General features: G+C 34.1%; 1 protein-coding gene across 1 annotated transcript in view; it reads right to left on the reverse strand.

Annotated features, from left to right (window-relative positions):
- Positions 1 to 2,788: 2,788 nt before the first annotated feature.
- The window catches only part of Tbx20 (T-box transcription factor 20), a 48,217-nt gene continuing 31,255 nt past the window's right edge, over positions 2,789 to 19,750 (reverse strand). The window contains exons 7-8 of the mRNA XM_047562336.1: positions 8,911 to 9,020; positions 2,789 to 7,756 (exon numbers count right to left, since the gene is read on the reverse strand). Coding sequence (XP_047418292.1) covers positions 7,416 to 7,756; positions 8,911 to 9,020 — 451 coding nt within the window. The 3' untranslated portion in view covers positions 2,789 to 7,415. The remainder of the gene's footprint in view (positions 7,757 to 8,910; positions 9,021 to 19,750) is intronic.

The following is a 19,750-nucleotide window of genomic DNA, read 5'->3' on the forward strand; positions in this document are numbered from 1 at the left end:
ATCTTGTAAAAGTTTTATAGTTTTGCATTTTACATTTAGGTATATGCCTCATTTTTAGTTGATTTTTGAAAAGGTGTGAAGTCTGTCTAGGTTTCTTATATTGTTGTGAATATTCAGTTGTTCCACTACCATTTGTTGAAAGTACCACAGTTTCTCTACTGAATTGCCTTTGTTCCTTTGTCAAAGATCTGTAATTTTATTCATATGGGTCTATTTCTGAGTTCCCTATTCTGTCTCCCCAATCTGTCTATGCTCTCACCAGTACACCTTGTCTTTATTACTATAGCTTTGTAGTAAGCTTCAAAGTTGACCACTGACAGTCCTCTGACTTGGTTCAATATTGAGTTGGCCATCCTGGGTCTTTAAGTCTTTCCACATATACTTTAGAAGGTTATTTTATAGCCACAAATAACCTGCTGAGATTTTGATCAAGACTGTGCTGAAATTACAGATCAAATTGGGAAAAACTGACATCTTCACAATATTGAGTCTCCTTAATCATAAAATGCAGTGTCTTTCCATTTATTTGACTGCTTTTTCATGTCTTTCTTCAGCATTTTGTAGTTTTTCTCACAGAGATCTTATACATACTTTGTTTACTTATACCATGCTTTTCCTTTTTGCTTGTTTAGTGCTGATGTAAATTATGTTTTGATTTTACTTCAAATTCCAGTTGTTCCTTTTTGTCATAGAGGAAAACAATTGACTTTGCAAATATTAACCTTGTGCTACAACCTTGCTAATCACTTATTAATTCTATGAGTTCTTTTTGTGTTAGAATATCGTTAAATTTTTTGTATATTTTTAAACCCAAATAAGAATGGGAAGAAAAGTCCATTAAAACAAAAAGAAAACTGAAAAATGAGCCCAGTTATACTGCAAGTGATTCACAAACCACCCAGGAGGGCAAGAAGAACCCTCACCTAACTCCTAAATGTGTCTGTGACTGTATACTCTAAGTTGAATAACAGGGAAACAATAGCAAATATATCCTGACTTTTTTTTTTTTTTTTCTGGTACTGTGGATTTAACTCAGAAGTGCTTAACAACTGAGCCACATTCCCACCCCTTTTATTTTTTACTTTGAGGTCAGGATCTAAGTTGTTTAGGGCCTCACTAAATTGCTGAGGCTGGCCTTGAACTTGTCCACCTACCTCAATTTCCCAAGTCACTGGAATTACAAGTGTGCCCCACTCCATTGGCCCTGAGTCCTTTTTAGAAGGCTTGTTTTTGATGTTAGATGTATGGGTAAAACAGTAAGAAATCAGTTAAAGCATACAACATAATTTAACAAATATGTTGATGTTGTTGGGAGCCAGGGTGTGGCCCATGGAAGAGGCCAGATAGAAATGGAATGGATCAAAGGTAAAAAGAACCCTTTGGGGAGTGTTTTGGAATTAGAAATACCAATATGTACTCATGATTTCTAATATGTTTTATACTCACACATACTGACAGACGTAAAATATTTTTGTGTATGTAAATATGCATATATGTATTTCTAACTCTGAGGGCTGAAAAGGCCTAGGGACAGAGATACCCCACTGAACACACCTGGTACCCAGATCTCGGTTTCTAATACCCTTTCCCACTAAAAGGTATTTAGGCTCCTTAGAGAAAGAGATGATTCCATGACTGTGACAGGGAATGTGATGGGCTTGAAATAACTGTTATGCCAGAAATTGAAGAAGTACTAAAAAAAAGAAGTAAATCAAGGCATGCCAAAAGGACAAAGGTGGCAGCTTGAAGGGGACCCTCGATGATTTAATATGGAATAATTTGAGCATCAAATAATTAAGGATAATAATAAATTATAAACCATTGAAAAATAAAAATCCTTTGATCATGAAAAACCAAGTGGATCTATTCTGAAAGAAATAATATGCTACAAAAGACACTACTGGGTCATTTGACAAAACTGAAATAGAGTCTAGATTAAAGTATTGTGTCATTGTTAGATCTTCTGAAACTACTAACACTGAATTATTTAATGGAATCTTTATTATTTAAATATATATATATATACTCTTAATTATTTAGAAACAATGGGGCATGTGTTCAACTTACTCTACAATGATTCAGAGAGCAAGCTCTGTATATTACTTATCTGTGTACTACTTGTGTGTATATATGTGTGTATGTGTGTGTGTTACTCAGTGTGCACAACATAAAGCAAATGGTGCATAAAGGTAACAGGTGAATCTAGGTTAAGGATGTGCAGTTTTATACTAATCTTACAACTTTTCTTAAAACTTGAAATTCTTCCAACCAAATGGGTTTTAAAAGGCTGGTGTTCAACATGCACAAAAATCTAAGGGTAAGAGCAGACTTTTGAAGGTATGATAATGCCACATGTTTTGAAGGATTGTTGTGTGGAAGGAGGATTAGGACTTTGAATTTGGGTAATCTTATTTCAGGTCAGTCTGCTTTGTATATATCATTATAGCATATCCAAGTGCTCATGGCTGAAATGAGAGGTAGGAGCTCTTAGGCTTTATGGAGTCTTCAGAACCATTCAATACAAGAGGTGCAAAAAATCACAGGATTCTGAGGGTACATTATGTGGGATAAACAGAAGGGAACTAGGTGTCAAAAAATGGGAAATGATTTGGTATGCGAGTAATGCTTTTTCTGATGTCATTCAAATGTAATTAAAGAAAAAGCTATAGCATTGTGTTATAATCCAGTGCTGTGTCTGGCCTAGGAGAGGCCAGCTGTGACCCCCAAGTGTTACCTAATCTTTTGAGTGAGGAACAAGGTACCAAAAGTTACAGCATGTAAGATAATAAAAGGTGTAAATGTGTACATATATATCAAAACCACACCATTTTTAATGAAAGAAACTGATATCCACACATTTGTACTTCTGTACAATTTGGGGTAATATATAATTTTAAGCTGTTTACAAATAACATGTACTGCTTCAAATATTACATAAGGTTGATAATACATTTCTAGCAGAAATAAATATATTGCACTTAAAAAGAACTTCATTAGATGTTATTTCATAGTATTATGCTTATAACTTCCTTTTTTCCATAAAACATTTCCCAAGCCCTTCCCCCCACCCCCCACCCACACACTTCATTACAGTGATGGTTCTCACACAGTTCAGTAAGCAAATGAAGACACGGCAAACCATGAAACTGTGATAGTCTACTAAAGAGGCATATCTAATTTCACCCTTTAGGAAATAAAATAAGTTTTTTTAGGTTTTGGAAATTAAAAAAACAACAACTAAATACTGTATGTTAATGTGCCAGAAGTAAAATACAAGAAATTGTATTTTTTGTCCAGATATATGAATTCACAAAAATGTTATTTACTTATTACTTGAAACAATGAAATGTTATTATCTTATACTTTGTTTAAAAAGAGGCAGGGACTGAAATTATTCAAGAGAGGAACAGAAAGAAGGCTGGAAAATACTTATGGATTGCCTGTCCATCAAATATTTATAAATGAATCTTTCAATATTTAAGCATGCTGAAGAAAGATAAGAATTAGGATATTTTATAAATGGAATGGATGAGGAGGTAATGAGGGAAAAGTTTTATGATTTTCTAAAGTTTTAAGATTTTGTAACCTTTGCTTGTTTACAGAAAAAAAATTCTTTTATTCTAATATAAAAATTTATATAAAACTCCTTTCAGGTACAACTCGCTAGAGGGGCAAGCTGAAATCTTCTGCTTAGTGCTTTGTCTAGATTTAGGCTATTTTGTTGGTTTAGTAATTATTAATTCCCTACCCATTTCATAAAGAAAACAATTTTCTTTATTTAGTCAGTGGAAGATTGAATAAAATATTAGTTTTCTTGTGATGTTACCCTGCACATTGCATCACTGGATTTTTGAAGCTTTAGTTACTAAGTATGGCTAACCTTGTCTGTATATTTAATGAAGTTTAAAGTCATTTCATTCACTTTATTTGAAGGTGATCCGTCTCAGTATAATCCAGCTTTATATAAGCAAAAATTTCATTTTTGTATGAAAAGCAAATGTGAAACATAGAAATGGGCTAAGTATCCTAACAACTTTCTGAAAAATTCATAAGCAATATGAGATGAAGACACTTCAGTTCTAAGAATATTTCCTGGGCTTTTAGAGGGTTTCCTTTTCCTTTTGTTTGGGGGGTGGCTGTGGCTATAGAAACAAAATGACAGAGGTGTGGATAAGGGTGGAAGAGGGGAGATCTTGGAACATCCCAGAAGTCAGTACCTCCTGCAGCATAGCCCTACACAAGGGCACTTGCTAGATAATGAGTCACTATCAGGAAGCAGGATAATATCACCTACTCTGTGCCCACCTAACAGAAATGGTGATTGGCCCTCCAGACAAAATACCATTGTTATAAACTCAAAGGGACCAGCAATGCAATACAAAATCATTAATCTAGACCTTGTTACCTAATAATTTGTGATATGTTAGACACAAGCTGGATAGATTTATTGCTTGTACTGCTAAAGGTAGGCAGAGGAGGGGGCAAGATTTACTAAATAAGTAGAAAGAGTAATTGAACTTAGAATTACTGACAGATGTTAAAACAAATCCCAAATGCAGAACCAACTAAGTTATAAACTAATTCCTTACAGTTCCATCAATCTAGTCTGACAGGCAGGAACTCTTTTTAGCAGCACTGCACATTAGCTGTGCTTTTCGATACTGTAATATAGAGGGAAAACCTGAATTTATTACAAATATAACTACTGGTTGTTATTATTTGATTGGCTTTCCCATTAAGTATATAGTTCTTGCAATCATTTTAGGTAGAATAGATTTGGAATTTTAAATACTAAGCTCCCCAGGGGTTAATAAGAATTGACAACCATAATTACTTGCAATGCCACAGGTGGGGTAAATGTCTACCCCTCAGTTCCCATGACTAGAGTGACTGATTTGCTTGCACTCCGTTTCTCTTGTGCTTTTTCTCTCCAGTTCAGGTAATACCAATGCTTAAAAAATATATCCCATGTGGAATTTCAGGTATCATTTTTCCAGAGCATACTTTGCTTTTCTCTAAGCACTCTACCTAGTTTTAATCTCATATTGCTTAATTACAAAACAAAGTTTTGAAGTCAGGAAATAACGATACACAACTATACCTTACAAAAAACACATAAGCCTACTTTGAGGCACACATACTGGGAGTCAAATAGTAAATAATCCTCTCATTCTCTTTGAAAAGGAAATTCAGACACAGATTCGCTTAAGTAGACCAGTAATTTATCATGGTATTGAGTATCATCAGTGTGAAATAGCTAGCATCTTTTGTTATTCCTGTTTTAGGCAACAGTATTCTGTATTCAGAGGAATACTGGCAACAGGCCAACTATTCAACATTTAAGCCCCTATCCCAGCTCTATGAATATTTAGTCTAAACATTAGTCATAACTGCTTTGTTAAAGAAATGTACCTCTGTACTCTGTTTGAGAACAAACTACCTAAGGCTACTAAAGCATAACATGCAAGAAGTTAGAAATTAGCCTACAATATTTGCCATAGGGCTTTGAAATGCTTTGTTAACAGAGTTCATGCTCCTTTGTAAGTAAACTTGAGGATTCGATGAAAAATGGCAAGTGCAAAGTCCAAAACTGGCATCTTAGTCAGACCATGCCAAGATGCCTTGTTTCATGGACTGGATGTGCCCAAGAAAGGCATTTGATGTGGAGAAGTCTAACATTAAACAACCAAATAAAATCTACGGAAGTCTAATGTGATAAGTATATTGCATTTACCCCCAAATACACTTCTACTGTCAGTAGCAATATTTTCCACCTCTTATAACAGATTCAATACTTCTGCAGTAAGAACAGAGTAGAATTAAAATCATATATAGATATTAAATTAGAGTTTTGGGGAAATTTACTAAGAAGACAGTTTACATCCTGTAGCTGGAATGCATTATATCTGGAGTTGAAAGAGTATTAATTTCATTAAATCTCTATTATTAGGAAAATGAGCAGTTGCAAAATACCAAATGTGATTACCCAGACCATAAATGCTAAGATATATGATGCTCAAAAATAACATAGATTATATAGAATTAAAATATATAAAATATAACTAATTATACACATTAAAGGAAGGCTTAAGAAGATAGCAAAAGTTGTAAAAAAGTGGATGAAGCTCTAATTGACTTATAAAAACTGCCAATGTTTTAGTGAGTCATTGAGTTTATATGCAATTTCATATTAGAGACTGAGAAAATGGTAAAAGAGTCTCCAGATGTAACACAGCAAGGGAGAATGATAAGTCAAATACATGGGCACATTACTACATGTGAGCACACTAAATCATGGCTACCCAAGCATTTAGAATGGTCATTCTCAAATCCCTGTCAATCAGTGGCAGCAGCAACAAAGCAGATTTATCAAAAATAAGAATATGGCCCAATGCATTTTAACATCCATAAAGTCTCCCAAAAGCTGAAGTGAAAATGAAGGGACCTTTGGCTTGGTAGAAAAATTCCTTTCAGAATTGAATAACCATCTTTTTATTGCAGCTATAAGTGAAATAAAGCCTTACATATCATCATGCATAGGCTTTGGAGTGTTCCTCAGTGATAAGTCAGTAGTATATTTAGAATGCAGCCCCCCAAAAATCAGTCCTTAATCTAGAGAGCCCCTTGCTTCAAAACTGTATATGGATGATTTTTCCTATAACCAGCAAGTAGTTGCAAGAAAGAGAACTAGGAAGAAAGAAGACCAAAGACTGAGCTTTGTCAAGTACTGGCCCTTCAATATTGCAAAAAAAGCGTGATGAAGGCTTACTACATATTCATCCACACAACAGGATGCATTAGCATTATCTCAGCTCCTTCCCCAGCAAACTAATACAAAGGAAAACTAAACATGCTTAAGCTACAGCACTACAAATATTTCTCTATTGGCTCCCACTTTCTACAGGGAGAAACTGACTTAAGTTAATCATATGGTCAGTATGCTATAAATAGTATTGCCTCTTTGAAGAATCTTTTTTTACTTGTGGAAAGCAGAAAGAAAACCTATACACACTGATTTTATACATTACTGCATTGACACAGCATTTTTAACTAAGGAATAAAGCACCTTAACATTCATCTGCCTTATATTATTAAGCTTTCTGGGTAAATTGATGTCTTATTAGTTGCAAGATTTAGGCTGGCTAAGAACTTTATTTTGATTCTCTCCTGAACCTAAGAGAGGTTCCCAACTTAGCTTCCCTAAGAGATATTCTCCCAACTACAGATGAATCCTGGTCCATGGTGCATTCCCTTAGCAGTAGGTTTTATTGTGAGTCCAGCTCTCCTCTTTAATAGGTCCCATGTGTCTTGGAGAGCCCCTGCTCCAGTACTCCCCATCCCACCCACCCAACCCTGCCTATATTTCCATACTCATTTGCGCATTCTGGATCTAACTTCTCCCCTTTCTAGAAGAGTCATACAAATGGTGTCATCACAGCAGAGGAGTGGCGTAGTCCCTGGATGGCAGCATAGGGCCCCTGTTGAAAGTAGTGATGATACCGTGGCATGTGGAATGAAGGGAACGTTGGACCACTCCCTTGCATGGAGCTGGCAATGGCTGATGGGGTCAGAGGCATCCCCAACCGGCTATATGGTGGCAGAGAACCCTGTATGGGGTGAGGAATGGGTGTCGCTATGGATGCTGTGCTGGTGCCAAGAGCAGTCAGAGACTGTGGGTGCTGAAATCCAGGAAAACTGGAAGAAGATGATACCCAGGAGCTGAGAGACAAATTGTCAGATGTTGTAAAGGCTGACCCTATGAGGAAAAAAAACATTCATTAGACTGGAATGACATTATCTGTAAAGATCTATTTATTTTCAAAAATATTTAGTAAATCTGTGATTTGAAAAATGAACGCACGTGAGATTTGTCATGGGCCAAATCTACCTTTCTAGATACAATGATATCATTTAAACACTACATGAAAGAAAGAATTTACTAACTGAAAAAAGTCTTAACTCACTAAATGGCCTGCATATTCCCACAGAGTGGTCAAAATACTAATACCTTGCCAGAAGGTGGTGAATTGATGCCCTGGGACTCCATATATCTACTGTGTGTTCTAACCTTTGCAGTATTTTCATAAGGAAGACTGAATGTCTAAGTCTTGACAAAGCTACATGAATTCCAATGTCACTTATGAGAACCTGAAAGGAAAAGTTGTCCTACACTGCAGCACCTAAAAGTTTAAACAAGAATTGACATTGAATTTTCTGGCTATATTAGCAGTTTGTGTAGATTATAATAAGAAATATTCTGTATTTCTCTGATGATATCATCCATAGTTTGGACAAAAACAATGACAGAGGTTCTTTCCCCATACAAACAACCCAGTTCCCAGGAAGGAGCACCTCTGGCTTCTCTTTTAGGGACATCCTTCCCAGGTGGAGGGGCTCCTCCCTAAGGCAGGGAAACTCGGTTCATCCTTCCTCTCACTGCTGGGGCCACCACTTCTACATGATGCCCTTCACAGGACAATCCTTTTTTAAAAGTGTTTTCCACTTTTTTCTTTGATCCTAATAAGACATTCCTAATGTACTTAGAGCAGATATATTCCTTGATTTTCAGATTATATAGCTGAGGTTCAGAAAGTCTAAGAAACTTCCCCCCAAATTCAACAGCTCTTTGGTAATAAATTGCAGACAAGTACCCCCTGACCCCTAAGTCAAAGACTCAGTGTCCTTTTACTAGAAAACAGTAACTTCAGGAAGCATTAATCACGTAGAACTTGGGTAAATTAATGAGACGTGGAGATCAGCATTAGGGGCTGTCCCCTCCTGAGAAGGCCCCTGAAACCCTTTCCTGACATTATGTACCCTGAAGACAGTCCATCTCATCAATTACCTGCCTTCATTCTCCTTTAGGAACTCTAGCTTCCAGTGGTTCCACAACCCCCAAAGCTGTCTTACCTCGATTTTGGGTTGTCTGAGTCTCATCCCCCAGGACATCCTCTTCTCCATAGGTACGGATGGGTGAGCGGGCATAGGAATGCTTCTGGATCAGGCTCTCCACACTTTCCCTAGGTTACAGAATGGTAAATCATGAGTTCACTACAAAGGTAAGTACTCAGATATAGAAGGTGCTCTTAAGGATAATTCACTAGTCAGTAAATCTGTTTTTTCAGCCAGAAAGAAACCAACTACTTCAGGGAAAGAATATTCAAAACATGTACGTGTGTTCTGTTATACAGTGATGACTCAGACATGAACTCAGGTGCATAAATGCAAGCACATATAACTATAGGGTAAGAGCAATCTCCTGAAACCCTGTATGATGAAGGACAAGGAGGGGAACAAGGAACCATGATATCTGTCTACGGGAATACAGAATTTAATGATGTAAAAAATTTTGTGACAGAAGAGGGTCTGTTGTGAATCTTCTAATTGAGTTCATGAGCTAATGAATACAAAATACTCAAATGATCCAAACTGCCCTGATTCAACATATGACTAAGTGTTGGCAAAGAATTCAAAATATCGATCATAAATACAACTTAATGTTCACTAACAGATCAAACAAACAATGATAGTATATGACAATATAGATAGTTTGGATAATGTACACTTTGAGATCCTTATTGCTTTAAGACTGAAAATTACAGAAAAGCTGTGAAGGAGACATAAATGGCCAGTAAGATATTTAAGCCCCCAGAAAAAGTGGTACATTATCTTTGTAGATTATCTTCCTCTTACACCATAGTCTATGAACTAAAGAATGAGGTTAACTTTAAAAACAAAAATTAATTTTGGTACTGGACAATTGATCTTCTGCTTTTATAAAAAAGGGTATCGAGATTTTAGACACATAAGTTCTTTGCCAAAATGAATACTAATAGCACATCAGTTTGCACAGCATATATTTTGGGAATAGCTATGAACTAAAGATCAACACCAAATTTACCACCAAATGACAAAGAGAGGATTTAAAAATTTATGTTGGTAGTAAATTTCATATTGGCAGAATAAGAAAAACAAATAAAACATCATACTAACTTTTCAAAATGTGACTCTTATCATTTAACATAGATATGCCTACTTTACTTGTGGAAAAATACTATCTAATTCATAGTGCATTTGGTGTTCTAGAAAGCTTATGTACGTATACAGATGAAAGAGGTAGTCTTCTGACTAGAATAGAGGATGGGTCTACTTCTCAATCCTCCATTCTGTTCTTTTAATCTATTTGTGATCTTGGTAGCAACACTGTCCTGATTATTGTAGCCCAATTAAAGTCTTAAAATTAGCCAATTTTTTTTCAAAGTTGTTTTGGTTATTCTACTTCCTTTGTATTTTAATGTGAATTTCAGTATTACTTTATCAATTTCTTTAAAAAGGCCTACTGGGATTTTGATCAAAATTGTGTTAAATCTATAGATTTAATTTGCAGAAAACTGACATATTGAGTCTTTTGACCCATGAATCAATATATCCTATTTATTTAAGTCTTCTTTCTCTCAGCAGTGTTTTGTAGTTTTAAATATATGTCTTACGCATCTGTTGTCAGATTTATCCCTAAACATGTTTTAGTAAATATTGCTTTTTATTTTGATTTCTAATTGTTCATTTATAATATGTTATTTTTTGTATGTTGATCCTGTGACTTAACACACCAATTTAGTAGTTTTTTTATAGGTTTGCATTTTCTATACAAATAATTGTGATGTCTATGAACAGAGATAATTGTACATGTTTATTTTCCAGTCATGATGGAGTTCATTTAATTTTCCTGGCTTACTGAAATAGCTAAAACTGCCCATACAAATTTGACCTCACAGTGGTAAGAGTGAACATCCATGATTTTTCCATATCTTTGAAAAAAATCACTTAGTCTTTGACCATTAGTTAGACCTCAGTGTTTTGTATATGCCTTTATCAGTCTGCAAAGTTCCCTTATATTCCTAGTTGGCTGAATTTTTACCAGGAATGGATGCTGAATTTTCTTAAATGCTTTTTCTGTCTATTGAAATGATCAAATGACTTTTCTTTTTTAGTTTGTTAATATGGTCAATTATATAATAATTGAACTTCATATGTTAACTAACCTTATATTCCTGAGCTAACCCCTAGTCAGTCATGATATATTATTCCTTTTGTTGGATTCAACTGCCTAGAATTCTGTTTAGAACTTGTCCATAATATTTATAAAGTATATTGGGCTATAGTTTTCTATTTGTGATATCTTTCTTTAGTTTTAGCATTAAGGTATTACATTGGTCCTCATAGAATGTTTTAAAATATTCCCTTTTCTTCAATTTTCTAGAACAGCTTATGTAAAATTGTTACTATTTCTTCCTTAAATGTTTGGTTCAAGTCACCAGTAAAGTAATTGCACCTGCAGCTTTCTTATTGAATGGTTTTTAACTAAAAGTTCACAGCTATCAGATTATCTGTTTCTTCTTGAATGATACTTAGTAGTTTGTACCCTCAAGAAATTTGTGTATTTCATTTAAATTGTGGAAATTATAAGAAGTGTTCATAATATATGTTATATAATAATATCCCTTATTATCCTTCTGTTTAACATCTGTAGAATCTATGGTGATATTACTCCTCTCATTGATAATGATAATTTGTGGGTCCCACCCCTTTTTTGGATCAGTTTGGCTGGAGGGTTATCAATTTTATTAGTCTTTCCATTCGATTCCATTGATGTTCTTTATTGTTTTCCTGTTTTCTATTCCATTGATTTCTACTCTAATACTTATTATTTCCTTTCTTCCACTGAACTTGGATCTTATTTGCTCCTTTTGGCCTAGTTTCTTGAGATGATAGATGAGGTAATTGATTTGAGATATTCCTTCAATTCTAAAGAAGATATAATTTCCTCTAAATACTTTTTAGCAGCATCCCACAAATTTCTATATGTAGTATTTTCATTTTCCTTCAGTTCAAAATATGTTCTGTTTTCCTTCTTGATATTTTCCTTGCTCTATGGTTTGTTTACATGTGCTAATTAGTTTCTAAATTTGTGTGAATTTTCCAACTGTCTTCCTGTCACTGATTTCTAATGTAAATCCATGTCCACTGTGGTCAGAGAATATATTATGTAAGAGTTACATGCATTTAAATATATTGAGACTTGTGATACAGAGTATGGTAAATTTGCAAAGAAGATATTTGGCTTATGTTGAATGGAGTGTTTTCTAAATGTAAATGGGGTCAATTTGGTTAATAATATTCAAATATTCTGTATCATTACTCATTTTATGTCTACTTGATCTACCAATTATTGAGAGAGAAATATTGAAATTTCCAAGGATGACTGTATCTTTGTCCTTGTAGTTCTGCCAAACATGAAGATTTATTATTATGTGCATAAACACCTAAGATTGCATGTCCTCCTGAGGAGTGGAAACTTTAATTAGTATGAAATGATCTCTTTGTCTCTAGTAACATTCTTTGCCCTGAAATTTACTTTGACATTAATATAGCCATTCCGGCTTTCTTTTTATTAGTGTTAACATATTAGACAATTTTTTTCTATTCCTTTACTTTCAATTTATGTCTTTATATGTGAAGTGTGTTCCTTGTAGGCCACATAAATTTGGTCTCCCTTTTTAATTCAAACTGAAAACCTCTGCTTTTTAATTGAGGTATTTAGAGCATTTATATTTAAAGTGATTTTTATGTGGTTACCCTGAAATATATTAGCTTTTTATTTGTTTCTTATTTGTCCCATCTGTTCTTTATTGTCTTTTTCCTCTATTTTTCCTTCTTTATAGTTAAATATTTATGATTCCATTTTTTTCCTTTGTTGGTTTTTGGTTACAACTTTCTTCTGTTATGGTGGTAGATTTCTTCACATTTGTAGTAAGTGTCTTTACCTTATCATAATTTATCTTCAAGTTAGTTATTATATCTTCAAGTATGGTATAAGAACTTCACCAATCCCTAGCAGTGCCCCCCCTGCAAAATCATAATATATTCTAATTTCTCCTTTCCAACCTTGGTGCCATTCTTGCCAAACATTTTGATTTATATAGATCCCACTCTGAATTATTATAATTGTTTAAACTGTTAATTATCTTTGTTAAAATTGTAAATAGTATGAAAATATTTGATCTACTTATGCAAATAGTTATCATTCCTGCTGCTCTTCATTCCTTTGTGTATACCCAGAATGACATCTAATGTAATCCCCTTTCACCTGAAAGACTTCATTGAATACATCTGTACTAGAGTTTGTTTTAGCTTTTGTATGTCTGGGGAAAAGTCATTATTTTTCTTTTGTTTTTTGAAAAGATATTTTTTCTGGGTATAGAACTCTAGATTGACAGCCCTTTGCTTTCTGTTCTTTAAAAATAGTCCTTCACTGTCTCCTCACTTTGTTTCTGACAAGAAACCTGCTCTCATTCTTATCTTTATTCTTCTTATTCTAGAACTTATCTTCTTGGATATGGGTAAGCTACTTGGAAATAATTTTGGGTTTGGTTTTCAAAATATGTGATATAAGACTGGACTCCCATTCAGCTGAAAGCTAATCTTTCTTTGCTTCTGAAGCAAAAGCCTCCTAAGCACTCTACCAAATGCCATGTAAATCACAAAAGTTTTCCACTCCAGCTGGTTGGAACAGGTACTCTTCCCATCCCTGAGTGAACCCTAGGCACTGTTTGTTTCCTGCAATGTTTGCAAATGCTTATATGTAAATAAAATGAGTGAATAATGAATAAATGAATATATAATACATATATATATATATATATATCCAGACATACAGACATGTATATGGTGAATTGCCACTATGAACAATGCATTATTCTAGAAATTGCAGGGATAGCAGTAAACAGAGCATATAAACTTCCCTGCCTACTAAGGGAGGAGAGTGGGGGTGGGGAAGAGAAATTCCATAAATTAAATGATAGTGCTATGGAAAAATAAAAATAAAAAAATCAGAGAATAATGATAAGAACTGTTAGTGTGCGCATTAAGTGATACTGAATTTGAATTACTTCAAATAGTATCTGACACATAGAAGATACTCAGAAAACATCAGAGCCCTATAAAAGTATATCTAAAACAGACAAAATATTTTATTCTCTAGATTATTTTTCCAATTCTTCTACCTCTAATTCATAATAATTTGATCCAAACAGAATTTTTTCAGTGATTAAATATTAAAGTCAGCAGAGAAATTGTCTAGAATGTTTTCTGCAATGTTACTACAAAATGATACCTATCATATTAACATTTTCATGAGTAAATAGTAAGCTTTAGTTTGTATCACTTGATTAAAACTATAATCTATTTCTTAAAATTCCTTGAGCAGACTTGTTGAAATAAAAATTTCATCATGGTGACTGTATTAAGTACATAGATATACTTCATGATCAAGTTATCCCACTTCTGGGTATACATCTAAAGGAAATGAAATCAGCATGCTGAAAAGATACCTTCATGCCTGTGTTCACTGTGGCACTATTCACAGTAGCTAAGATATGGGATCAACCTAGGTACCCATCAAGAGATGAATGGCTAAAGAAAATCAATCTTTCTCTCTCTCTCTCTCTCTCTCTCTCTCTCTCTCTCTCTCTCTGTCTCTTTCTCTCTCCCCCTCCCTCCCCCCTCCTCTCTCTCTCACACACACACAGTAAAACTATTCTGTCATAAAAAAGAAATCCTACTCTTTGCAACAACATGGACATAACTGGAGGTCATTATGTTAAATGACATAAGTCAGATATAGAAAGACAAGTACCACTTGTTCTCTCTCATGTGGAAATTTAAAAAAATTTTGATCTGAATATAGAATAGTGATTACTAGAGATTGGGAAGTAAGGACATGAGGGTAGATAAAGAGAGACTAGATCTGATAAGTGTACACTGTATACCTGTGTTGAAATATCACACTGAACCACATTAACATGTACAATCCATGTTAATAAGTTAATGGAAAGGATAATTTAGCATGACATGGGCCCTAATTAATCTGCTAACTGCCATATATTTAAGTCATTATATTCTGAATGTTGAACCTAGAAGTTTTAACACTAATGTCACTTGCTCAAGGGTTTAATCTACTATAATATTAGAAAGTGACTAATTTTGGATAACCTGTATCATTAAGAAGAAGAAAATCAAATGACCTGGACAACTCATAATAAAATGAAAATTATAGCAAACATTCAAGTTGGTGTCCTTTTGAGAATGAACTACATGTTATTTTTTAATATTTAAAATAAAATTAGAAAAGAATTAGGTGATTGTTTTAGTATAAGCAAAATTTGTTACAATATCCTAGAAATGTTTTCTTTGGAATAGTTATAACGGATGGCCATCAAAGAGCCCAAATTATTGATAGTATATTTCTAAGGTATATTCCTCTTTCCATAATTTGTATACAAAATTCTACATTCAAGCATTGAAAGTCTAAATAGAATTAAAGTATTTGCCTCTCCAAAGTGCCTTTTTATATAAGATCATTTAAACATCTTTCACATACCCTCAAAAGAAAAACTCATTTTCCAAATAACACAATGAATCACTGCCTTGTGAAACATTCTGCTTTTCTATAAAAAAATACATTATATTCATTTTGTCCTTGCTAGATCATTGGTATCATTACTTATGCTAGTCTCTAGGAAGGGAAAAAAAGGGATTTTATCGAAGTGATTTACTTGTGTCAGGCCTGGAAGTGAACTGAAAGCAATGGCAGTTCTTATATAAAGGATAGCGTAATTGAATTATTGCCTTTTAAGTGATTGAATACAGTGGTGCATATCAGAGCCATCTCTTCGGAAGACGTTACAAAAAGTAGTCAGCCCATGTTGTTTACTTTATGTCTAATCCCTATTTGCAGCAGAATGAAAAGTGCAAAGAACTTGTGTAGCCTGGAAGCCTATTGCAAGGATTCTAAAATGCTGTACCCTCAAAAATAAGGGATGACTCACCTAATAGGTTAAGTGACTTAGGTCTTTCAAGCTATGACAGTATCTTGTCATGCTGAATTCTGTTATATCCCAGTGCAAGAGACTTTAGTTCTAGTAGATTTACCTTTGAATTTAAAAGGTAAATAAAATGGATACCATTAATGAAGGTTAGCCTTTTAGCATCTACTGTTGAATTACTGTGAGACAAAAGAATATATTATTCTCTTAGGTGATCTTTAAAAGAACTATTCTGACTACTTTGTAATCATCAATTCCAGGAATGATATACATTTCAGAGAAACAATCAGAGCCAAAGATGAACAAAATAGAGGATGGTGACAATGATTTTCATTGCTCCTGTCAAAATGTTCAGAACTACTTCAAGTCATGTGGACTACTCATTCAAATTCTAGACACAAGCAACGCTCTCCCAATCTTGAAACTGGCTGCCCTTCCTCTATCTCAGAAATATCTCAATGCTCAAAAAACAAAGCCTTCCCTTTCCCCTCACATTCTCCTCCACATTACCACTGTTCCAAATAAATTCCTCTTTTACTGTACTTACTAGATTGATAACAGTTATGTGCTTGCATTGACTGTCTTCACTATTGGACTACTGGCCCCAGATCAGGAAAAAAAACAATGCTTTCTTTGTCTAAGCAGGGATTCTTAGACTTGGTGTGCATCAGAATCACCTGGAGGGTTCCTCACCACAAACTGTCCAGCCCCACCCTTGAGCTTCAGACTCACTATATGTCTGGGGGATGAATGTGATGTCTCATGTGTTTCCAAGTGATACTGATGCCACTAGCATGTAAGCCACAGTAAGGAAACCACTGCCCTAGGAAGCAGTTTAGGAGTGTGTTTGCTGGAGATGCTTAACTTGTCCTTCCTTTGCCATGTGTCAGCTGTGTGCTTGAGGGTAAATTACTTCACTTTCCCATGTCTCCATTTCCTCATCTGTAAATGAGGATTTTAATATGATCTCTTGAAGTTATGTTTATGTGAATTCATGCACATTTACAGCTTAATTATTACCTATCACATAACACAATTAAATTTCATTATTACTAATGAGTATCAAGATCATGTGTTTCAAAAGCTGGTTACATAATCATATTCATTTTATATGAAACTGACACTGCCAAGCTTTCCATGCTTCATTTAAACCTTTCTTCCTACAATATATTCATTCTTATGTATATTCTTATATATATTCTTTCTGATATATATTCTTTGTATACTCTTTTTTCGGTAGTTTTTTAAATTTTTACATTTTATTTGTTCTAATTAGTTGTACATGACAGTAGAATGCATTTATACATTTTCATAGATCATACATAAATAGAGTGTAATCTCATTTTTTCTGATTATACACATTGCAGGATCACATCAGTCATGTAGTCATACATGCACGTGAGGTAATAATGTCTGTTTCCCTCTACTATCATTCCTTTATATATTCTTTATAGTCTATACATATACTATATATATATATATTCTTTCTGATATGTATAATTAAATGTTATTTCAATTTAAACTTTAATTTTCTCTTCTAAATATAGACCTGGCAAATAATGTGTTCAGGGAGAAAATGTCAAATCCATAAAAATCAAACCCAACTTTTGGTAAACAAAATCTTTAAAGCTGTTGTTCATCAACTTGTTCAAATTTATAACATGTCTCACTGGGTCTTTATAAATAACTCCTTGTCACAGTATTTTGCTAAAGATTTATGCAGCTATATTATAAATTATAATATATCAATATTTGTAGCCTCCACAAAATACTTGATAAATGAAAACTTTTAGGTAATACAATTTTAGATGTATTATAAATCATTAATTTTAATTTGAAAATCAAAAAATATTATGCAATCAATTTTTGAAAAACAAAATAACTAAATTAATCTTTTAAAAAGCTTTTAGACTTTATTTTTATTTGACTAAATCCTATTGATTTTTTCCTTTCCATAGTAATATACATTTCTAGTTTATATTACCATTAGTAACTTAAATAATGTTTTGGTGAAAAAATAAAAACCTAGTTTTGTAAGTCTTAGGGCTGTGACAACTAGAAGAAAGCTTTTATGCAAGGCACAGATTACTCAGCCTAAAAATAAACTTCACTAAACCGTGAGGCAGGGAACAGACATCCTTTACACTCAGATAGAAAGACACCAGCAAGAACAAAGCAGGATTATTCACAACCATAAGTCAACTGTGAGCAACTGCTACTCTAACTCTCAGACATTTTTGCAGTTTTGTAAAGCAAATGTTTCCTCTTAGAAGTTGTGGATAAATGAGTAACCTCTTAAATGCAGGAAAATATTTCACTAGTTAAAGGAGTTTTGTGGTGAGACTCCTCCTATGATTTGAAAAAAGAAATTAACTGTTAAGTCCATCCCTTCTCATTTGTTGTTTTCTTAACAGACTATTCAAATTTTATTAAATGAATAGATTTTATTAAAAAGCAAAATTTAATATAGTTGCCAAGCAAAACCACTTTTATTTTATGCATGCACTTTTATACTATTTTCATTAGAGAAACTAAGTAATCGGATTATATATATATATGTATATATATAATATCTATCTATATTATATATCTATATATGTGTGTGTGTGTGTGTGTGTGTGTGTGTGTGTATCTGGGCTTTGATTTATTCCATAAAACAGGGGGTGTAGAGGGGAATGGAAGGATGGACTAGATGATCTTGTAGGTTCATTATGGCTCTAATGGTTTATGAAGCTATAAGTACAGCTGTGTACCACATAATCACATTTCAATGACACAACACATAGACCAGGATGGCTGTATCTTACAGCCCAGGTGTGCAATGGGCCATACTACCTAGGTTTGTATTAGTGCACTCTGTAATGTTTGTACAACTGTGCAATGTGTAAAGATGTAATTCTCAGAGGATATCCCTGTAGTTAAGTAACACATGCCTATATATAAACAAAAGTAAAAACTTAAATAGCTAATTTGAAAAAGTCAAGTGTGTGAGTTGCCAAGAAACCTGGGTGCTAACCCCAAATCTACTACTTATGTGGCTGGCCATAGGCAAATCACTTCAGCTGTCTGGACCCTAGTTGCCACAACTGGTATATCGACAGGGATAAAGTAAGAGACTCTTAAATTTAATTCTAATGTCAAAATAAATACTTTTCTGAAAATTGAAAAGCAAAGTGCTAGGGCACACCTTAGTACACATAATAAAGTTGAAAAATAATTTCTTACTTTTTAATCCATATTTGAGAAAGAGTAAAGCACATGCCAGTACTTAAGAAAAAAATCTATTTTCATTTCTACAGGATTAGAATATTATAATACACTGTTCAATAGTCACAGAGATAAAATTTAATTTTAAACTCCTTGATTTTTGTCTCTTGGTTCTGACATCTACCATGGTCTGAATGTTTATGTCCCATTAAAGTTCATATTTGAAACCTAATCCCCAAAGTGATAATATTAAGAAGTAGGACTAGGTCATGAGTGTGGAGCCCTCAAATATGAGATTGGTGCCCTTATAAAAGAGACCTGAAAAAGTTTATTTGCTTCCGTGAAGAAGGTGCCATCTATGAACCAGGGATGGAGATATGAACCAGACAACAAATGGGCCAGCACCTTGGTCTTGGACTTTCCAGCCTCCAGAACTATAAGAAACAGATGTTAGTTGTTTATAAGCCACATAGCTTATGGCTTTTGTTAAAGCAGCCCAAGTAGACTAGACACATCCAAGCAACATTGTGCTGCTGGGTTCCCTGCCTCCAAGCAAAGGGGATATAGATGTCCTCTCTCCTCATCTCAGAAGCCCTAATCTGTTCCACAGCTCCTATTGTAGAATACAGGTCCCAGGAGAGTACTTTGGGTCGGTAGTA

This window comes from Sciurus carolinensis, chromosome 8 (genome assembly GCF_902686445.1).
Source record: "Sciurus carolinensis chromosome 8, mSciCar1.2, whole genome shotgun sequence".
NCBI lineage: Eukaryota > Metazoa > Chordata > Mammalia > Rodentia > Sciuridae > Sciurus > Sciurus carolinensis.